The sequence below is a fragment of the Merops nubicus genome, unplaced genomic scaffold (genome assembly GCF_000691845.1).
Source record: "Merops nubicus isolate BGI_N331 unplaced genomic scaffold, ASM69184v1 scaffold2155, whole genome shotgun sequence".
Taxonomy (NCBI): domain Eukaryota; kingdom Metazoa; phylum Chordata; class Aves; order Coraciiformes; family Meropidae; genus Merops; species Merops nubicus.
Genome location: NW_008608763.1, coordinates 2,318 through 21,579, shown reverse-complemented (window position 1 = coordinate 21,579; position 19,262 = coordinate 2,318). Strand labels below are relative to the sequence as shown.

The window sequence follows — 19,262 nt, the reverse complement described above, 5'->3', positions numbered from 1 at the left end:
CGAGGAGGGGGCTGGGGAGGAGGGGGCTGGCCGAGGAGGGGGGTGGCCCGGCTCTTCCCCGGGTCCATTAAAGGAGGAGGAAATGTTTAATGGTTCAGTTTTCATTCTCCTGCAAAGCACGGCCCCCGGAGCTCTGCAGTCCCGCAGGAGGAGTCCTTTGGCTGTCCGTTGTTTCCACAGTGTCTCTGTTACATGAGGTACAAACTGTACAAGTTCTCCCGTTTTACAAAGTTTCCCACTTGCTGAAGCAGTTCAGCCCCTATTTATAAGATCGGTTTTAACCGTAAGGTTTATTACAGATAAGGTACAGCCTAAGGAACTGGCTCGATGTAACAACAAAAAAATGTGGGTTTAATACAACCTGGGATAGTACAAGTGTGTCCATCTGTAGAGGGCTGGGTCCAGCCCGGCGCTGCTCCCTGGGGGCACCACACGCTGGGGGAGCAGGGGCTCAGTCCCACAGCACCCCGGGCTCTCCGGCTGCTCCTCTCTGCCCAGGCCCCCCCAGGCCTCACAGGGGGCCGTTGCTGAAGCGGCTTTTGCCATAATCCACCAGGTCGTTCTGCAGATCTCTCTCTTCATCGTCTGCAATCAAAGCACTGGGATCAGATCTGGTGGGACGCTGCTGAGGGAATATTCAGCTGTGCCCTCGCCGCCGCCATGCGGGCCCGGCCTGCTCTGCACCCCTGGTCCTGCCACCCACTGACCTGGAGGCTGCAGAGCCACGTACACCGACTGACAACAGCTGAGAGCCTGCCCGCAGGCACTGCCAGCCCCCGAGCTGCACAGCCAGCCCCTCGCCCGGGAGCCCCGGGCTGAGGGAAGTGTTCCCACCCCCTCCTCGGGGCACAAGGGTGGCACCTTCCCCACAACCCCGCCAGCACCTTCCCCGGCGATGGGACCCTTGCACCAACAACGTCTGTACCTCCTGTAACCTCCCACCTTGGGCTTGGGGGTAACATCTGAAGAGATACTTTTAAGGCCGTAAGAGGCAGCTCTGAACCTTCCCCCTCAGCCCCCAGCAGAAACCCGGCTGCTGCAGCGCTGCTGCAGGGTCAAACACCCTCTGGAACAGACCCGCCCAGGACCCCTCAGCCCGGGACCCTTCAGTTCCTCGAGTGCAGCCACCCCCCAGCACTGCCAGGTCCCCACTGCCCCGTGTCCCTCACACCACATCTCCACGGCTTGGAAACCCCTCCAGGGGTGGGGACTCCACCACTGCCCTGGGGCGCCTGGCACAGCCCTGGGCAACCCTCCAGGGGAACAAATTGTTCCCCAGGGCCAACCTCAACCTCCCCTGGGGCAACTCGAGGCTGTTCACAAGTCCCATTTGTTCCCATTAATGAGCTTCCCCTGTGTTTCAAAGCTGTTCTCTACTCTCAGGAGAGGCTCGTTTGGAAAGCAAAGCTTAAGGTTACTTTTCCAGAAGATAAAACTGTCTGAAGCTCTTCAACACTTCCACACCAGTTACCCACCAGCCTGCACACAAAGGAAGGACCCAACTGCGACCAGTTCTGAGAGCAAAGGCCTGAGGCTGTTCTACACAACACGAGCCTTTCTTTGGGAAGAAATTACCAGCAGTGCAAGTGGGTACCACTTGACTTCTATAATCCTCCACCACCCAGCCACCACAGCATCTTGACTCCAGCAGGAGCCCAGAGCTTTTCCACCCCCCCTTGCCCCGAAGCAGGTGACCGGGAGCAGGATCCACGTGGGATCCCAACAGCCCCAGAGCCTGTAGCCCACATTTGTGTATTTTCCTCTGATAATTTCAGCCCAAGGCCCACACATTTCTAGTGGCAACAGAAAAACATGTTTCATTAAACTGCTTTGTTTGCACATGCCACATTTGTTCTAGCCTGATGCAAAACCATGTGATGTTTTTCTAATAGTTTTTAGACAGAAATTCAGAGTTTTTTTTTCCCCTCCTCTCTAAACAATTACAACCACCCTCCAACTGAACCCCCCCAATTTGTCCCTCCCCTACCCCTCAAACCAATCAGTGTAAAGATTAAAGCAGACACTTCTGCTTCTGGAAGCACCACCGGCCACACTGACTTCTGTCAAATCAAGTCAACAAGTTATTAGGAAACAACAGAAAAAATGGCTAGGAAAACAAAGCCTGAGGCAGCAACATACACTGCTCACTGCTCTTCATGGAAAGGCTCCCAAAAGACTTTAATATTCAAAACCTGATATTAAATCCATTATGTCTATATAGATATACAGAGGGGTGGATCAGAAAAAAGGTTTCCCCCTAAGTCCAAATTTAAAGACAGAGGTGCCCAGGGTCACAGCCAGGTGGGTTTGGGATCTCTCCAGAGCAGGAGACTCCACAGCCTCTCTGGGCAGCTGCTCCAGGCTCTGCACCCTCACACCAAAGAAGTTTCTCCTCCTGCTCAGGTGGCACCTCCTGGGTTCCAGTTGGTGCCCGTTGCCCCTTGTCCTGTCACTGGCACCACTGACCAGAGTCTGGCCCCAGCCTCTTGCCCCCCGGGGCCCTTTAGCTCTGGCTCAGCACTGCTCAGATCCCCTCTGAGGCTTCTCTTCTGCAGCTGCACAGCCCCAGGGCTCTCAGCCTGTCCTGGCACAGAGATGCTCCAGCCCCTCAGCAGCTCCATGTCTTCTGCTGGACTCTCTCCAGTGGTTCCTGGTCTCTCTGGAACTGGGGAGCCCAGCACTGGACACAAAACTCCCGAGGTGGCCTCTCTGGGGCAGAGTACAGGGAGAGGAGAAGGTCCCTCAAGGTCTCTCACCCCCCCTTTCCCGAGTGGCACCCAGGAACACTGTTCCTGTTGCTGGGAAGACTTTGCAGCACAGCAGGTACTCACTCCTGCTGCCTGAAGCCATGGCAGCACCCTGCTGCTCAGCAGATTGTCGCAGCACTGGGCTGCTGGTGACGACGAGCCCAAAGGCAACTGCCCCACTGGAACTGGTGGCCAAAGCCTCCAGAAAGCCTCCAGAGCTGTGTTCTGCAGCCCAGCTAAGGAAGGGTGATGGTGAGGAGCTGGGTGTCACTCCTGGCTTGTCACCCTTGCTACGGGGACTGAACCCAGGCAAGTCCTGAGATCTGCTCCGAGCTGCAGCAGCGCAGAGCTCAGACAGCACCACGCCCTGACCTCCCACCTCCTCTTCAGCACCCACCAGAGCCACCAGAAGTGACTCCCCCACCCCACAGCACTGGCAGGAGCAGCCTTGCATAGCTGGGTACCTCCAGTTAGAAGGAGGCTTGTACAAGCAAACCCCAGACCAGTAACAACCCACCCAGAGAAACAGGCACCAGCAGTACAAGGAGACTAAAATCTGCTGCTGGTCTGGGGCAGAAGCGTATTAAAACAGGGCACATCTTCTGGAGCCACAACAGAGCTTTCAGTTTTATCAGAAAGCTAATTAATTTCCCAGGGTTCTGATCCATACTTTTCTTTTGCTTGTTCATGGATTTCAAGCTACCAGCCCAGCCCCAGATGCTTACACTGCACAGTTCCATGTGTGTCCCCAGAAATCAGCTGCTTTTTATCAGCTTCTCCCATTAATTATACCGATTAATTGCAGGTCTGAAAAACTAGCAGCTAAAAAACTTGCATTATGAGGATCAAAACCAGAGTGTCTGTAGAACTTCACAGAATCACAGAAAGGTTTGGGTTGGAAGGGACCTCAAAGATCACCTCATTCCAACCCCCCACCCATGGGCAGGACACCTCCCACTAGAGCAGGTTGCTCAAGGTCCCATCTAACCTGGGCTTGAAGAACATTTCCAGGGATGGAGCATCCACAGTTTCCCTGGGCAACCTGGGCCAGGGTCTCACCACCCTCAGAGTGAAGAACTTCTTCCTTACATGTAACCTGAATCTCCCCTCTTGCAGTGTGAAGCCATTGGCCCTCATCCTACCCCTACAAGCCCTTGTACAAAATCCCTCCCCAGCTTTCTTGTAGGCCTCCTTCAGATACTGCCCACAAGAAGGTCTCCCAAACCGCAAGAAAACTTCAACAGTTGTTTTTGGTTTTTTTTTTTTTTCCCCTCGTTCTTTATCTTGCAGTTTCCTTGACTGGAAATATGCTCTGTGGGTTTACACAGACATCTCCACCTTGCAGACATGCAACCCTTGCACAGAAGGAGAGCACAGAGTGAGATGGAGCAGGGCAGAGGCAGGCGGGACGGACGGGGTGAACATGCACACCCGGGGGTTAGGCAGGGTGGAAGTGTGTTTAGCAAGGAAAACCAGGAGCCTGTTGAATCTGTGTACCATGCACAAACACTGGACTGGCCAACGGAGCCCCTGTGGCAAACGGCCTTGAGGCAGGAGTGACAGAAGCACCAGACTGAAAACCTTGCTTCTGTGTTTGAACATTGCCTTGGTGATGCCAAGATCAGAGCCCACCGAGGCAGGTGCCAGCTCAGAAGGCCATGGCTGAAGTGTGAGCTTCTAGCAGCTCTCCACCCAGCGAGGTGTGTGAAGCCCTTGCTGCCCACGGCCAGCACCCCATGTCCAGTGGGGAGCAAAGCTCCTTGCCCAGATTGCCCACAGCCTCTTATTCTGCACCAGCAGTTTGCCACCAGCTCACGCCAGCGAGGCTTTACACAAATTCAACAAGTCAGCTCGGCGTGGGTGTTGTCACAATGGGATGGAGACAAGGCCCAAGCTCACCTTGGACGTCTTCTTCTCCACCATCACCATCCTCTTCCTCATTGTAAGCCAGCTCGGCCTGTTTGTCTGCCTCATACTCACCCACGTTACCATCATCCCCATTATAATCTGCCAGTTTAGAGCCCTGCTGCGGATCAACAGGGGACTCATTCTCATCAAAGAACCGGCCTGTGAAGTAGGCAAAGGATTAAGTCAGAAGCAGAGAGGAAAGAAACAGGAAGGTTCTCACCGAAAGCAGACTGCAGGTTAGGGCAGTCGGGGTTTGTAGTGTCAGCTGGAGGAGACAGGGGAGAGGGGACAGGGCATGGGCAGGGCAAACATCCCACAAAGGATGTCCTCGGTCGCTCGGAGCCCAGAGCTTGTGACATCTGGTTGTTCTGAGCTCCACTCTTCAGAGTGAGGAGCCAAAGTCAGCAACCCAACAAACAGCTCTGGTGTTGGTTACCTACAGGCACTCAGCAAAGCTTTCTGCAGGTGCTGAAGAACACCCAGGGAAGCTCTTGTATCCAGACTTTTTTTTGGCAGAGGACTGGCTCCTGTCTGCACACAAAGGAGCGACCACCTTGTAGCTGGGGATCTCTGCAGGGCATGGACTGTGCTGGCAAGGGTAAAAACCCAGCAGAGACCTGCCCTGCCTCTCTCAACCAATTCTTTAACCATCTCATTGATTTGGCTTTACACTCTGGTTCCCTATTAAGCTTTAACAGTTTTCAACACATTCTGAACCCAGAATTTTAGTCTCCCGAAGAATTAAGACTAGTTCCAGATACTGAAACAATGTGCAAGAAAAATGAGAATTAGCTGAACTATGAGATGATGAGACAGTCAGCCAAGAACACAAGGAAGGAGGCAAGTGAAGCTCAGGGCTGGTGTTTAATGGGATACAAGGAGATCTGCTCAAGTCCAGCACGGTTCAGGCTGCTTAAAGAATGCAACACTGAGCCTGCAGAAGACCTGAGTCTGGAGGGATTATGTAGAAATGAAAAAAAAAAAAAAATAGGATTAAAGTGTGATACAATCTTTACAGACTGGAAACAGGCTGAGAAAACAGTCTGCTGAGGCAGATGGTGACTCGCAGTGGAGGCAATTAAACCAAGAGGGAAAACTGGAGGATATGATTTTGACATAAGGATTAAAAATGAGCTTGGGGTGACAATGGACAGAGGTAAAAAATGAAATTTTCTTAAAATGGAGAAAGTGATCATATGCAGCAGTACATAAAACTCAGGAGAGAAACAAAAGCCCAGAGTGTAGCTGGGTGGGGAGGAAAAGCAGAAGAGCCACATCTAGTGCAGCTCAAAGGGACAGAAACAGACGTTTGGGTTATTTTCACAAAACAAGCACGAAGAAACGATGATCTGTTTGGAAATCAGAAGTTCACTGCATTGTTCATCCTCTCCCCTCTCTAACTGGGTAATGCTCACTGCCACTGTCAATGGTTTGGACCCTGCATTCCATGTAAAAAGCAGCAGAATGGTACAATATGCACTTGTTAAAGATAAAACACGCTGTGAAGAGACAACGGATGAGCTTCACTTGGAGGCACACCAAGGCTGCAGATGTGCCAGACACCCCCTGACAAACAAGCACGGAATAAACGTGAGAAGGAAAGGGTAAATCTGAGGAAGAGATCCCTGGGAACCCAGCAAGCCCCCAGGGGAAGCCTGCAGGCAGCGTCTGCCAAAACGCACCCTGAAGGCCCCCGTGGGGTGCAACTGAAGGCTGGGTCCCTGTGAGCTCACCACTGGGAGCAGTGTCCAGGTGCTCACACCCACAGAGCAGCTCTGACCAGCAGCACCCCCCGGGCTGGCTGCACCCAGCCCTGCCCTGGGGTGCCAGGTGCCAGCACAGCTCGTGGGGTGGCTGTGTCACCTTCGGGTCCTGCTCTGGAAACCCAGCGGCCGCAACGTGCCCCTGGCTGTGCCTAGCACTGAAGCTCCTTCTTGAACCTACACTATCAAAATAGGAATGGGAATATTCTGGGGGAAGAAGTTTCCTGATTCTGAAAGCAGACGGAGGTGACAGAAGCCCCGAGCTCATCCCTCAGGTCCATGCACAGGAAGCTCTGCAGGGGGCTGCACGAGGATCTGCCCCAGGGCCTCTCTGACTGGCCACTCTGAGCAGCCAGGACAGACATCTACCAGCCTGGATGGGCTGTTTCTGTAGGTGACAGAGGAACTCTGCCCCTCACTGCACCGTCACATCCTGCCCTGTCAGCTGTTCCAAACAGGAAGGGGCAAAGAAAAGGGACTGACCAGAGGCTATGGCCTAGTCGGGTACCCCTGCCAGCCTACAGCACAGCCCCTCCAGCCCCACTCCTGCCCACACTGCCAGCCCCCCTCACAGAGAGGCCAACCCACTGAAACCCCAGCTGCTGAAGCAGGAAGCTCTGCAGTTTCATCTGCAGTCACTCGGCCAGACAAGTGCAGGATCTTCAGGAAGCTCCTTTGATAAACTCAACAGCCTCATACATCTGGGGATACACAGAGTGGAAGCAAAGCCTGCACAGGTTGCTCCCCAGTTCTGAACACACCTATCCCTACTTCAACAAGATCATCCAGGAATGGCAGTAAAAGAACTGAAGTGTTCCCTAAAGATCTGTTTCTTAAAAAGCCCAAACCAACCAACCAACTGACCAAGCAAGCAACCAATCAACCACATAAGCAACCAAACAAGCAACCACTAAACCCTGTTTTCATTTCTTCCCTCCCTCAGCTCCTGCTCAGCATTGATCAGATCCCCCCTAAATCTTCTCTTCTCCAGCTGCACAGCCCCAGGGCTCTCAGCCTGTCCTGGCACAGAGATGCTCCAGGCCCCTGTGCATCTCCTTACCCTCCACTGGACTCTCCAGTAGCTCCTTGTCTCTCTTGAACTGGGAAGCCCACAACTGGATGCAACACTCCAGAGGTGACCTCCCCAGGCCAGAGTAAAGAGGAAGAAGAGCCTCTCTCAACCTGCTAGCCACACTCTTCTTCATGCACCCCAGGAGACCACTGGCATTCTTGGCTACAAGAGCAGGTTGGTGGCTCATGGTTAACCTGTGGCCCACCAGCACTCCCAGGTCCTTTCCTGCAGAGCTGCTTCCCAGCAGGGCAGCCTCACCTGTACTGGAGCAGGAGGTTATTCCTCCCCAGGTGGAGACAAGCTACACTTGCCCTTGTTGAGCTTCATTACCTTCCCCTCTGCCCAAATCATTCCAGGTACCTTCTCAACCCTCTCAGGTAAGGCCTGACACTATCTACAGGCTTCAGCCCTGACCTTTGCAGGGCTACCAGGGTGTGGGGGGCACAGGAGGGAATGCACTGAGCTTTCACTCCCTGTATGCCATCACACCCCCACAGCCCTCCAGCAGCACACCTACCTGCTCACAGCCCATTGGAATCCAACCTCTGCTTCAGAAGAGCAGCTAAAACATTTTACAAGAATAACTGGAGTATCATTTTAAACTTATTTCTCTTACTTCCCATATATTTAAAGAGATTGCTAGAGGTTAAGATTTTTTTCCCTGCAATTTCTCTGATCTACAGACTCACCAGTCAAGTTCTATCAAGTTCTAGACCACAAAAAGGAACCACAACAACTCAACTCTAGCACAAGGGTTAGTTTGGGAAGTTCCCATTATGATAGGGGTGAATTCACATCTTCCTGTTCCTGAAAGTGACCCCAGCATTCAGAATTCTCTTCACTGATCACTGAAACCAATTCATCATCCAGTTTCAATAAAATAGCTATTTCTGTACCACTGTTTATCTGAGCCACAGAATTAAAACAGGTTTCTGGCAGGAGGCTCTAGAATCTTATGTTCCCTCCCAATTCTCATGACTCTGAAGATGGCTGTTCTAATGTAATAACTTGTCAGCTTGGTGTTCAGAAAGATTTTAAACATACAACCCAAAGCTTAAGTGAGAGCTACTTAGCTGTGAGTACAAAGACATTTAAAGTTGAATTTATAGTATTTATATAATGAAAGATCTTATTTGGATAAAGAAAACCAAGAAGAGATGTTTCAGCACTATGTTTTTTTTTTGCAAATGCTCCCTGCCCACCCAAATGACAGAACTGGAATGAGTTCTTTAAAAACAACTAAGTTAAGCTATACCTAGTCAGTGTATGCTGTACAGGCTCCAGACTAACACTCAGCAGTAGTAGCTGTTGGAGGAGACCTCTCAGATCCTGGAGTCCAACCCTTCCCCAGCACTGCCAGGTCCCCACTGCCCCATGTCCCTCACACCACATCTCCACAGCTTGGAAACCCCTCCAGGGGTGGGGACTCCACCACTGCCCTGGGCAGCCTGGCACAGCCCTGGGCAACCCTCCAGGGCAACAAATTGTTCCTCAGGGACAACCTCAACCTCCTCTGGGGCAACTTGAGGCTGTTCCCTCTTGTCCTGTCCCTTGTCCCTTGGGAGCAGAGCCCGACCCCCCCCTGGCTCCAGGCTCCTGTCAGGAGCTGTGCAGAGCCAGAAGGTCTCCCCTGAGCCTCCTCACTTGCCTCACACTGTGTGGGATCCAAGCTCAGCAGTGGCCTTTGTCTGCACACCAATCCCTGGCAGTAACTCTAAACATGAAGTCTGATCACTGCTAAAGCCAGACAGCTTATGAAAATGCTGCTAACTTCAGACAGAGCAGTGAATTAGAAGAGCTTTAGCTAAAAAGTAAAATCATTGAGCAGAAACAGCTCTATTTACCCCTAACCAGGACACACCCTCAGGCCCCTCAGTTGCTCCTCATAAAGTTTGGTTCTATAGGAAGATGCTAAATGAAATCACACACTGCAGTCTTAGCACTCTCCCTACTCATGGTATCAGCTCTGGGGTAGAGACTCATCTCCAAGCCCAGGGGCCACAGACAGCTGTAGGTGTACCTGCAGGTCCTCCCCTGCTGTGTGCCCACTGAGCCTCAGTGCTCCCACCTCCAGCACACACAGCAAACAAACAGAGGACCACCCCTGGCTGAAGGCTTCTTCCTTGAGCAGACACTGGAAAACTTCCTCACACAGAAGAACAAACCTCTGGCCAGTACACAAATACCACCACAGAGACCTGCAGGGTAAGGCCTGAACTCTTACAATATTGCCCAAAACCTCATACACAGAGTGAATATAAGTGACTTGGCATCATGCAAGTATCAAAATTCTCGACTTAATCCATGTAAGTGTGTAGTAATTTCCAAACCATTTTAAATCCCTGTAAGCAAATTGTTTTTTTAATGACTGACTCTATCTATGAGAGATGACACCTTGAGGCATGCCCTTTGCACAGTCACATATCCCATCTCTTTTCAGGCCTGCTCTCCAGAAGTCTGCCCACTGTGATGGTTCCTATTTCCCAGACAGGCATCATCACAGACAGCAAACACAGCAACCTTCTCAATATACTGAGGTAGAAGATACTGGCCAACTTACTTTGCTTCATCTTCTGCAGGTCACTAACTCTGCTCTTTGGGATTTTTATGTGGTCTGTCTCAATTTTGTGCTCTTTCTGATTTTCCACGTTTTCTTCAAACTGTAAGTGCTGGAGGGAATTTGGAGGGATCTGCTTCGCGACGTCAGCGTTCTCCTCGGTGTCACTGGGCACACCTGCAGGCCAAGGAGAGGGTTTGGTCTGGGTGTCAGGGAAGAGGGTTTGGTCTGGGTCCAAAGAAGGCTCAAACATTACCACTGAAGATAACCCATCACGTTTCCATATGTAATTGTTACACCAAGTCCCTTCTCAGCTCATTTTCTGTATGTACTTACGTGCCTGATGAAGCCCAGAACAATAGGTTTACATATTACTTTATTCTCCTGGCGATTCTGCTTTTCAAACCTACTAAGCATCATTTGCTTCAAAAACCTATGATCTGAGAAGGTTGCAGCAGGTCAAAGAACTTATGCTAAAAATAATAATCAGAATCACAGGACTACAGAAAACCCCAGTCCCCTCAAAACTCACATCACGCTTCTGATGATAAACTCTAAATCCAATGAAGAAAACTTTTCACTTGCTATCTTTTCTGTTTTCTCATTCATAAAAGTCAAAATTAAGGACTACCTCAGAACAAGAAAAAGAAACAAGCTCTTGAGAAGACATGACATTTGGAAATACCAAACTTTAAGTGAGTCTACAGACTTTCAGCTCACTCATTTTGGTATTCTAACCTGCTTACACATCCCTTGCAAAAGGAGAGAAATCAAGAAATAATTCCGCTGCCTTTTTTCAAAAGAATCAATAATGGGCATAACAAAAACCTCCAGGCAGTTGGTGTCACATCACCAATATGTAACAAGTACATTACATGTAATGCAGGACAGTGTCTAACATGCTGCTTGCAGGGCAGATCCAACCCAACGTTCTCGTCGACACTTTGGCTCAAGGGACTTGACCCACAAGCATTATGTTTATTTTCTATTGATTTGTGTTCTCTCTAACTGCAATTCTTCTAAACCCCATCAGTGCAGGACTTTTAGTTCTCTCATGTCCTAACCCTCCCCTAAATCATCCTCAAGTGAGCTGATGACAGCAGCAGGACACTGAGCAAGGGACTGTACCACTGTTTAAACTCTGACTGTAACTGGCTACCAATCAGCCCCTGGTGATATTTTGCAGTCCTGTCTAATTAGCACTCCTAAGAAGGAACACTAATTTCAATTCCTCTCCCTTGTCTCATGGAGAAATCTTGAAGCATTTAGCTTTGAAACTTCTAACTCTCAAATTTGGCTGAAGTTGGTCAGAAAGCTCAGAAATTCCTGGGTGTGTGGGGCAGGAAAAGAGATGGGACAACCAGCACCCTCAGTGCCTCAGGAGTCAGACTAAGAACACACCCAACTTTGGAGCCTGAGATATTGCTGGTTTTCTGGTTTTTTTTAAGTACATCAAACCCAGAAGTGGGGCTGGCCATGCACCTCTCTCTAACACTGATGATAAGGCAGCAGATATTAAATGGTAGTTTCCTACAAAATGTTGACATGTCACCTGCTAATAGGAATTTTACCTGGTGCCAGATTTGGTGCATGAGGCTGTTCAGTCAGGAGGTTTACAACGGGTTCATGACCTTCACTTTTAGGAGCTGAAATAAGTGGCTTCTTTAGAGCTAAAACAAAACACATGGACAAAAGCATTAGCATGAAACAGACACACACCACATACCAGGTCTTCCTCTAACAATCCTGTAAACTTTTTTTTTGGTTCCGTTTTCTTGTTTTTTAAACCACAGATGAAAATATAAAATGCAAAATTTCTGGGATAAAAAAAAAAATTCTTAGAAGCATTCAGGTTTGAGAGTTCAAATCTGTAAAGCACAGTAAAAACGATCTGATTTCACAGTCCAGTTCAATTTTATTGCCATAGTCACATGTTAAACCTCTGCAGTCGCTATGAAACGTGGTATTCAGACAGAATCTACACATCCCCAAGAAGCCAAAGGGGATTTTTTTTTTTCTACATGTGTAGAAAGCATGAGGACAGTTCTCCTCACCAGTGGGGGTATCTTCAGCTTTAGCAGGGTCGTTATCTTCTATCTCCGGCATCCCGGCATCTCCTCCTGGTTTCATTTTCTCTGTAAGACAAGGAAAGGATATTCTGCCTTATTAACCTGGGCGTTTGAACCATGAACTTCCCTCCCCAGGAAGGCTCTAAGACCAGAAGAAGAGTCCTTTACCCACAGAAGAGGTCCCACACTGGTAATGCAACACCACTCCCTACATCGTGCTGTCGGAGTCTCCGAGGGCAGCTTTGGAGCAGCACTCTCGGAGTCAGCACGACCCTCAAAGGAGCATGGGAAGCACACACACTGCTCTTGGAAGAACAGACCCAAAAAGGTGCTGCTGAGTCAGCAGCACAAGGAATAGAAACAAAGGAAACCCATCTGCCTCTTGGAGAGGCCTGCAAGGAGGACACAAGTGCACCAGTTACTCACCGAGAGCCTCCCGTACAGCTCCTGACAAGCCAAGGTGCCCACTGCTCCTGCTGACTGACCCAGCCAGACTCCTCACAGAGCTTTCAGCACTCCTCACCTCCAGCCACCTCCTCTGTGCAGAGTCCAGCTCTCCAACAACACACCCCCTTCCCTACCTCACCCCCAGACACATCCCACAGGGAGAATCCCTGACAGGTTTGGGTGGGAAGGGACCTTTCAAGGTCACCCAGTCCAACCCCTGCAGGGAGCAGGGACATCTGCAGCTAGAGCAGGGTGCTCAGAGCCCCGGCCAACCTCACCTGGGATGGTGCCAGGGATGGGGCAGCGACCACCTCTCTGGGCAGCCTGGGACAGGGGCTCACCACCCTAAGTGTGAAACATTTCTTCCTTCTCTCTACTCTAATCTCCCTCTTTGAGTTTCAAACCATCCCCCTTGTCCCCACAGCCCCTGCTCCACAGTCTGTCCACAGCTTTCTGGCAGGCCCCTGGCAGTCCCCAGCAGGTCTCCCCAGCTGGAGCCTTCTCCTCTCAGCTGCCCCAGCCCAACTCTCTCCTGCTGGGCTCCCAGCAGAGGGGTTCCCCCCTCGGGGCATTGCTGGGGCTCCTCTGGCCCCGCTCCAGCAGGTCCCTGGCTCTGCTGTGCTGAGGACTCCAGAGCTGCCCCAGCACTCCATGAGCAGAGGGGCCACCCCCAGGTCATACCTGGCCACACAAGGAAGGAGATGCCAAGTGAACAGAGAACTGCACAAGGAGCTACTTTCATAGAAGGCCCCAGAGACAGGCCAGGCCAGTCTCTGGTACCTATGAACTCTAACTGAGCAGAACCACATGCAGCTGCTCATGTCATCGGCCCCAGGCAGCCCCTGCTCTGCTGCAGATACATGTTCCTAGGTGACAGCAAAGCCTGTGCCACCACTGCCCCAGGATCTATCAGAAATGACAAAAAAAAAGGAAATACCTTTGCTGTTTACAACATGATCTGAAGGCTGCTCACTCTTGACTGTGTTTTTATCTTCTGCCTCTGGAACACTCTTGGATACTGCCTGGTCATCATTACTGGGATTTACTTCAGCATCTTTACTGGACTGAATTTTCTCTGTGGCCTGTTAGAACAAGTTCATGAGGAACCAAAGTAAGCACATCCCTGGGCACTACAAAACAAATACCCTCAAATTCAGGATGACTTCAGGTAAGCAAAATCCTGTTTATGAGTTAGTTGTTCCCCAAAGCAAAGAACAGCACAAGTGCCCTATATGCAAACCCAAGAGGAGACAAGACTGTGGACACATAACTGACCACAAAGTGGAAGATATGGTCCAGCTGTACAACATCTGTATCAGCCTCCACAGCTCTTAAGTGTAACACAACCAGGTTAAAGCCTTAAGCCTCAGGTCAGACTCCTTGAAACGATTCCAGATTTTTAGAAAGATGTGATTGAAATCTGCTCCAAGTCTGTCTTATTTGAAATGTTTGGAACAGAGATGAAGGAAGGAAATGAACTTTTAACAGAAGCAGGTTATTTCACATCTGTACAAGAGGCCCATGTTCCACTGGCAGCTTGTACCATGTAATTACAGCCCTGACACCATGCAAACCCCATCGTTACTCCCATCACATTAGCACCTCCAGGCCTCTGTGGAGATCAGGTTCCCCTCTGCAATACCCTGTGTGAGGCTGTGAGGACAGAGATCCCACCCCAGAGAGCTCTAAACTAATATCCATTATACAGAGGAGAAATGGAAATCCTTAGCAATGATGTCATGTAGGAAGGCTGCAGCAGAGGGAGAATTAAGTCTGATCTTCAAGGCTCAGTTCACTGCTTGAGCCACAGAGGCAGATGTCCTGACACGAGGACCCATTTTGGGCTGCTCAGGACATCCATTAACAAAAGGCTAGGGGAGAAATGTCCAGGGCTTCCATATATCTGAATGCTGACCAAACCAAGCCAGATCAAAACCAAACAGCAGACTTCAGGCTCTTCTAATTCAACAGAGAAACTCAGCTGCTCATTACCTTTTGCTCCCGTGCAACTTGGTCCATTAGTTTCTTCATGTTCTCTTCATGTTGCAGTCTCATTTCCTTTATCTGCTGCCCACACTGCAGACTTGATTAGAAACACGTTATTAGTTGTATTTCATTTGTTGCATCTGCTCTTCCATAAATAAAATAGGGGGAAAAATATGAAGTGGCACAAAAAGCCAAAGCTGAGGTGTAACTAGGATGGTCTGTCCAAAAACCCTCATCCCGAATGTGTGTGGAGAGGAAACGGGCTGAATACAGAAAGAAAGAACGGGAAAAAACAGGAACAGAGCAGAAAAACAGTAAAATAAACAGAATGGCCTTGAACATATTTCCTCCAAAACTTGGAAAGCAACCAAAAAGTCAAGCTTCACAGTTAATCTGTCAACAGCATGTACTAATTCCACCAGAAAGGGGATGTATCTCCCACGGCTGTCAACGCAGCAGAGATACAAGTACTACTGTCAGTCACTGCTGCTACTGCCCCACTGCCTGGGAACTGGGTCAGCTCCTGAGATCTGAGTCACACAATCGTTCTGGTAGGAAAAGACCATAGAGACCAACTGCTAACCTAACAGCACCAAGCCCACTGCTAAACCATGTCCCTCACACCACATCTCCACGGCTTGGAAACCCCTCCAGGGGTGGGGACTCCACCACTGCCCTGGGCAGCCTGGCACAGCCCTGGGCAACCCTCCAGGGGAACAAGTTGTTCCTCAGGGACAACCTCAACCTCCCCTGGGGCAACTTGAGGCCGTTTCCTCTTGTCCTGTCCCTTGTTCCTTGGGAGCAGAGCCCGACCCCCCCCTGGCTCCAGGCTCCTGTCAGGGAGCTGTAGCTGTCATTCAGCAAATGACACAATGAAGTGTCCCAGTTCTTACAGAAAGAAAGAACGACATCATCCCAATTCAAAACTCCTGCCTCCCACAAATACTTAACACAGCACACAGAGTAAAGAATATTTTTGTGGGTGTGGAAGCTTCAGGCATTGTCTCAAGTGTTAATCTCTCCTATTCCTTCAAGATTTAGACATAGTTTTTTCCCAGCTTCTCCACCATAAACTGAAAAGGCCAAGATCAACTTAAGAAGTCACTCTACACAATGCTTTCAACTTCAGTGGAAAAATATAACATTGCACTTTTAGAAAGACAGCAATTAACAACCTGGCAGCTTAAAGAATGTGCTGATTAAAATCCTCCCATATTGGCTAACCAAGAACTCTAAGTTATAAAAAACCACATAGACTTAAAATTGTCCTTTGCTGAACTATTCCACTAAGTCAGGTTTTTCTTAGCTCATAACTCACCTCGTGGGAGAAGCAGAGCACAGAGACTACAACTTTCAAATCAAACAGCTTGCTAAGTCAACGTTACACCAGCAAGCTGGGACACTCCAGTTTGAGGATTGGCAGAAACAGGATTAATTTGCCCTTTTAAATAAACCCAGACCTCCATTACCCCCCCTCCCCAGGTGACTAACACCCTTGGGGACATACCTGTCATACTCCAGCCTCTTGGTGAGGTAGGTGTTGTTCTTCTTGTACTCGTGAAGCTGATCCTCCTGGCGAATGAACTCCTGACGTAACTCTGCCAGTTGTTCTAGGGGAGAGCAGCACAACTCAGCAGCAGTGCAGAAACAGGAGAGAAACCTCCCAGCAGCAGCAGCTTCCAGGAGTGCTCTCTGGGTTAAACGTTTGCTCACCTTTTGTTACTTCTTCTAGACAGACTTCAAAGATTCTTAGACTAACTTGAAAAAAAGGCCAGTTTAGTCGTGTTAGACTCACTGTGAACTACAACTGGTGTCACTGGGCAGGAGCCCAACCCTGCTCCCCACAGCTCCTGCCCTGACGGGTGGAGCCCAAAGCCATGGACTGAGTGAGCTCCATGGACAGCTACAGGGATGGCCCCTGGACTAAGGAATGAAACCTGTGTTATTCCCAGTGTCTGGTTCAGTCTGTGGTTTGGATTTGGTGTGAAACAACACTGGCAACACGCTGATGGGTTAGGAGGAGGAGCACAAGGAGCTGGGAGGGTTCGTGGCCAGGACAGCTGACCTGAACTGGCCAAAGGGATATTCCACAACATAGGACATGATGCCCAGTATAGAAACTAGGGGGAGATAGCTGGGAGGGGCTGATCCCTGCTCATGGACTGCCTGGGCACTGGTCAGCACGTGGTCAACAGTCGTACTATGTCTCACTTGTCTTTCTTGGGCTTTATTTCTCTCTTTTTTTGTCAGCTTCCTTTCATTACAATTATTTTTATTTTAGTTTAGGTACTAAACTGCTCCTATCTCAGCCCCTGGGTTTCACTGTTCTCTGGATTTTCTTTCCCACCCCACCAGGGCTGGGGGAGGGAGTGAGCAGCCAGCTGCTGTTAAACCACAACCCCAAAGCTTTTCTGTACCTTCTCATTCACAACTCTCACACAATGCAATGTCACCTATCTGTTGGAAATCTCCCTGATTTCCTGAAAGAGTCTGTTATTCCAAGTAACATAAAAATACTACAAGGTTACTTTAGGCAAAATGGTCAAACATCCTTTTTCTGCCATAACCATACAAAAGAAGGCACCTTCTCACTATCCATAAACCAAACACATTTCCTGTCTCCAGAAGGAATTGTTCTAGAAGTTCTTCTCCCTCAGGCTACAAATAATTGTTAAGCTTCCTACTATTTGAAGTTGTGCCTCCACAGCTGGAGGCAGAAACGCCAAGCACTCTGTCTGCAGGCAGGACTGAACCCTGGCAGCAGCTGCTCCAGGCTGCTCTGAAGCCCACACGCCACACTACAGGTGTTGTAACTCTGTCTCCAGAGATCTGCCTTAAAAGATGTTCTCTGGACCTTTTCTAACCCAGCATATCACAACGTTGCTGATCCAAACTGTACTAAATTAAATTTGGTCATGAAAATGAATCTAATATCTTGGAATTAGGTGATGCCAGAACACTTGTTCTTGCTGCAGACAGGAGAGCAGAGCCAGTGAGAACCAACCCAGACAAACCTACTGAAATCTCACGTTACATGAGGCTCCTGCACCACTTGATCTTTCCCTTAAAATGTATTCTGCAGCACCTAGGCAGTTAAAAAAGACAAAACTTCAGAGCTGTCTGCCACGTTCAAGCTTGGGCACAGATCCCTTACCCTTTAACCGATGTATGTCAGCCATTTGATAGGAGATGTTGTTCTGCAGCTTCACCTGGAAGGAAGAAGAGTTACCTGTAAATGCCAGACCTGCTGGCTCTCTGCAATACCCTGCCAGCAGCCTGGAGCCAGGTGGGGGTCAGGCTCTGCTCCCAGGGACCCAGCAATAGGCTGAGAGGCAATGGGCTCAAGCTGCCCCAGGGGAAGTTTAGATTGGATATCAGGAAGAATTTCTTCCCTGGCAGAGTGGTGAGGCCTTGGCCCAGGCTGCCCAGGGAGGTGCTGGAGTCCCCAGCCCTGGAGGGGCTCAAAAACCATGTGGACGTGGCCCCTTGGGACAGGGTTTAGTGGTGATGGTTGGAACTGATGATCTCAGAGGTCCTTTCCAGCCTTTGTGGCTCTACAGGCAGGGGGCAGGGAGGGGTGGGACTGCAGGGACTCAGCAGTGTGTCTGCACTGTGAGGACACTGCCTGTAACGTACCGTCAGAACGACCTACACAAACCCCCTGTAAATATGAGTAATGTATATTTAGTTACCTCCAAATGATAACACCAACCCACTCTATTTAGGCTTTGCTAACAAGGATTTACATTTATTTCCAGAACATATTTCTATGAGAAAAAGAGCCTGTGTGAGGACTGAACTGAACACAGTGCACCCGATGCTGCAGGAGATGGGGCACTTCCAATGCCAAAGCCTAACTGCATAAAATAAACCCAGCACATTACCAAGAGCAACTCCTACCTAATGTTTATTTAAAGCACAGTTTTTATGCAGGGCTACCTAGTATTCGTAACACACGTTTTATTTTTAAGAGAGATCTGACACCAGCAGACTCCCACAACAGCTTTTAATTGGGTATTTTTAGCAAGGCAAAAAAGAAAAAAAAAATAGCTGTTACAAGCTATGAGGAATGCACATACACCAAGTGCTCTGAATGAAGATGTCTTGTCTTGTCCTGTCCTTGCCTCCCCCCTGCCTTCCCCCAGGTCTGTAAGAGTGTTTCACAGAGCACTTTGGGTTTTAGGAGGCACCCCTGTGGTGGCTCTGGCCTCTGGGGCACACCCAGCCACTTCTCCCCAAAAAAGAACAGAAGGGCAGAGGATGCAACCCTTGGGTAACCCGGGAACCAGAACATCTTGCTCCCAGATCAGACACAAAGCCCAGGCAGGGGCAGGGACCCCCGGGGGCTGCTGGGCAGGTCGGAGCCAGGCCCCTGAGCGGTGCTGCCAGCCTGCTCTGCCCTGCCCACCCCAGCCCCTCAGCCACTCCAGCTGCAGGGAGCACCCAGGACAAGGCTCAGTCAGGGAAAGCCTGTGTGGGACCCCATGGGCTTCATTTCAACAGCACAAGCAGCCCCCGTGGAGGGGAGGTGGCACAGAAGCAGAGGACAAAGGAAACCACGGAGCCTTTCTGTTCAACAGCTCTCCAGAGAACGGACACTGGGAAAGGACACACAACACCAGGGGCTGGCTGAGCTAAGGAGAAGGCATCTGCCAGAGAATCTTTGGGTTGGAAGAGACCCTTCAGATCATGGGGTCCAACCATTCCCCAGAC

The 19,262-nt window shown here is 50.0% G+C and overlaps 1 protein-coding gene across 1 annotated transcript; it reads right to left on the bottom strand.

Annotated features, from left to right (window-relative positions):
• Nucleotides 1-511: 511 nt before the first annotated feature.
• On the bottom strand, nucleotides 512-17,728 carry CASC4 (cancer susceptibility candidate 4). The gene is made up of 9 exons (XM_008940335.1): nucleotides 17,704-17,728; nucleotides 16,057-16,159; nucleotides 14,556-14,646; nucleotides 13,501-13,645; nucleotides 12,102-12,182; nucleotides 11,619-11,717; nucleotides 10,051-10,224; nucleotides 4,647-4,814; nucleotides 512-585 (listed from the first exon to the last, which is right to left on the bottom strand). The coding sequence occupies exons 1-9, from the start codon at nucleotides 17,726-17,728 to the stop codon at nucleotides 512-514; spliced, it is 960 nt and encodes a 319-aa protein (XP_008938583.1).
• Nucleotides 17,729-19,262: the final 1,534 nt, after the last annotated feature.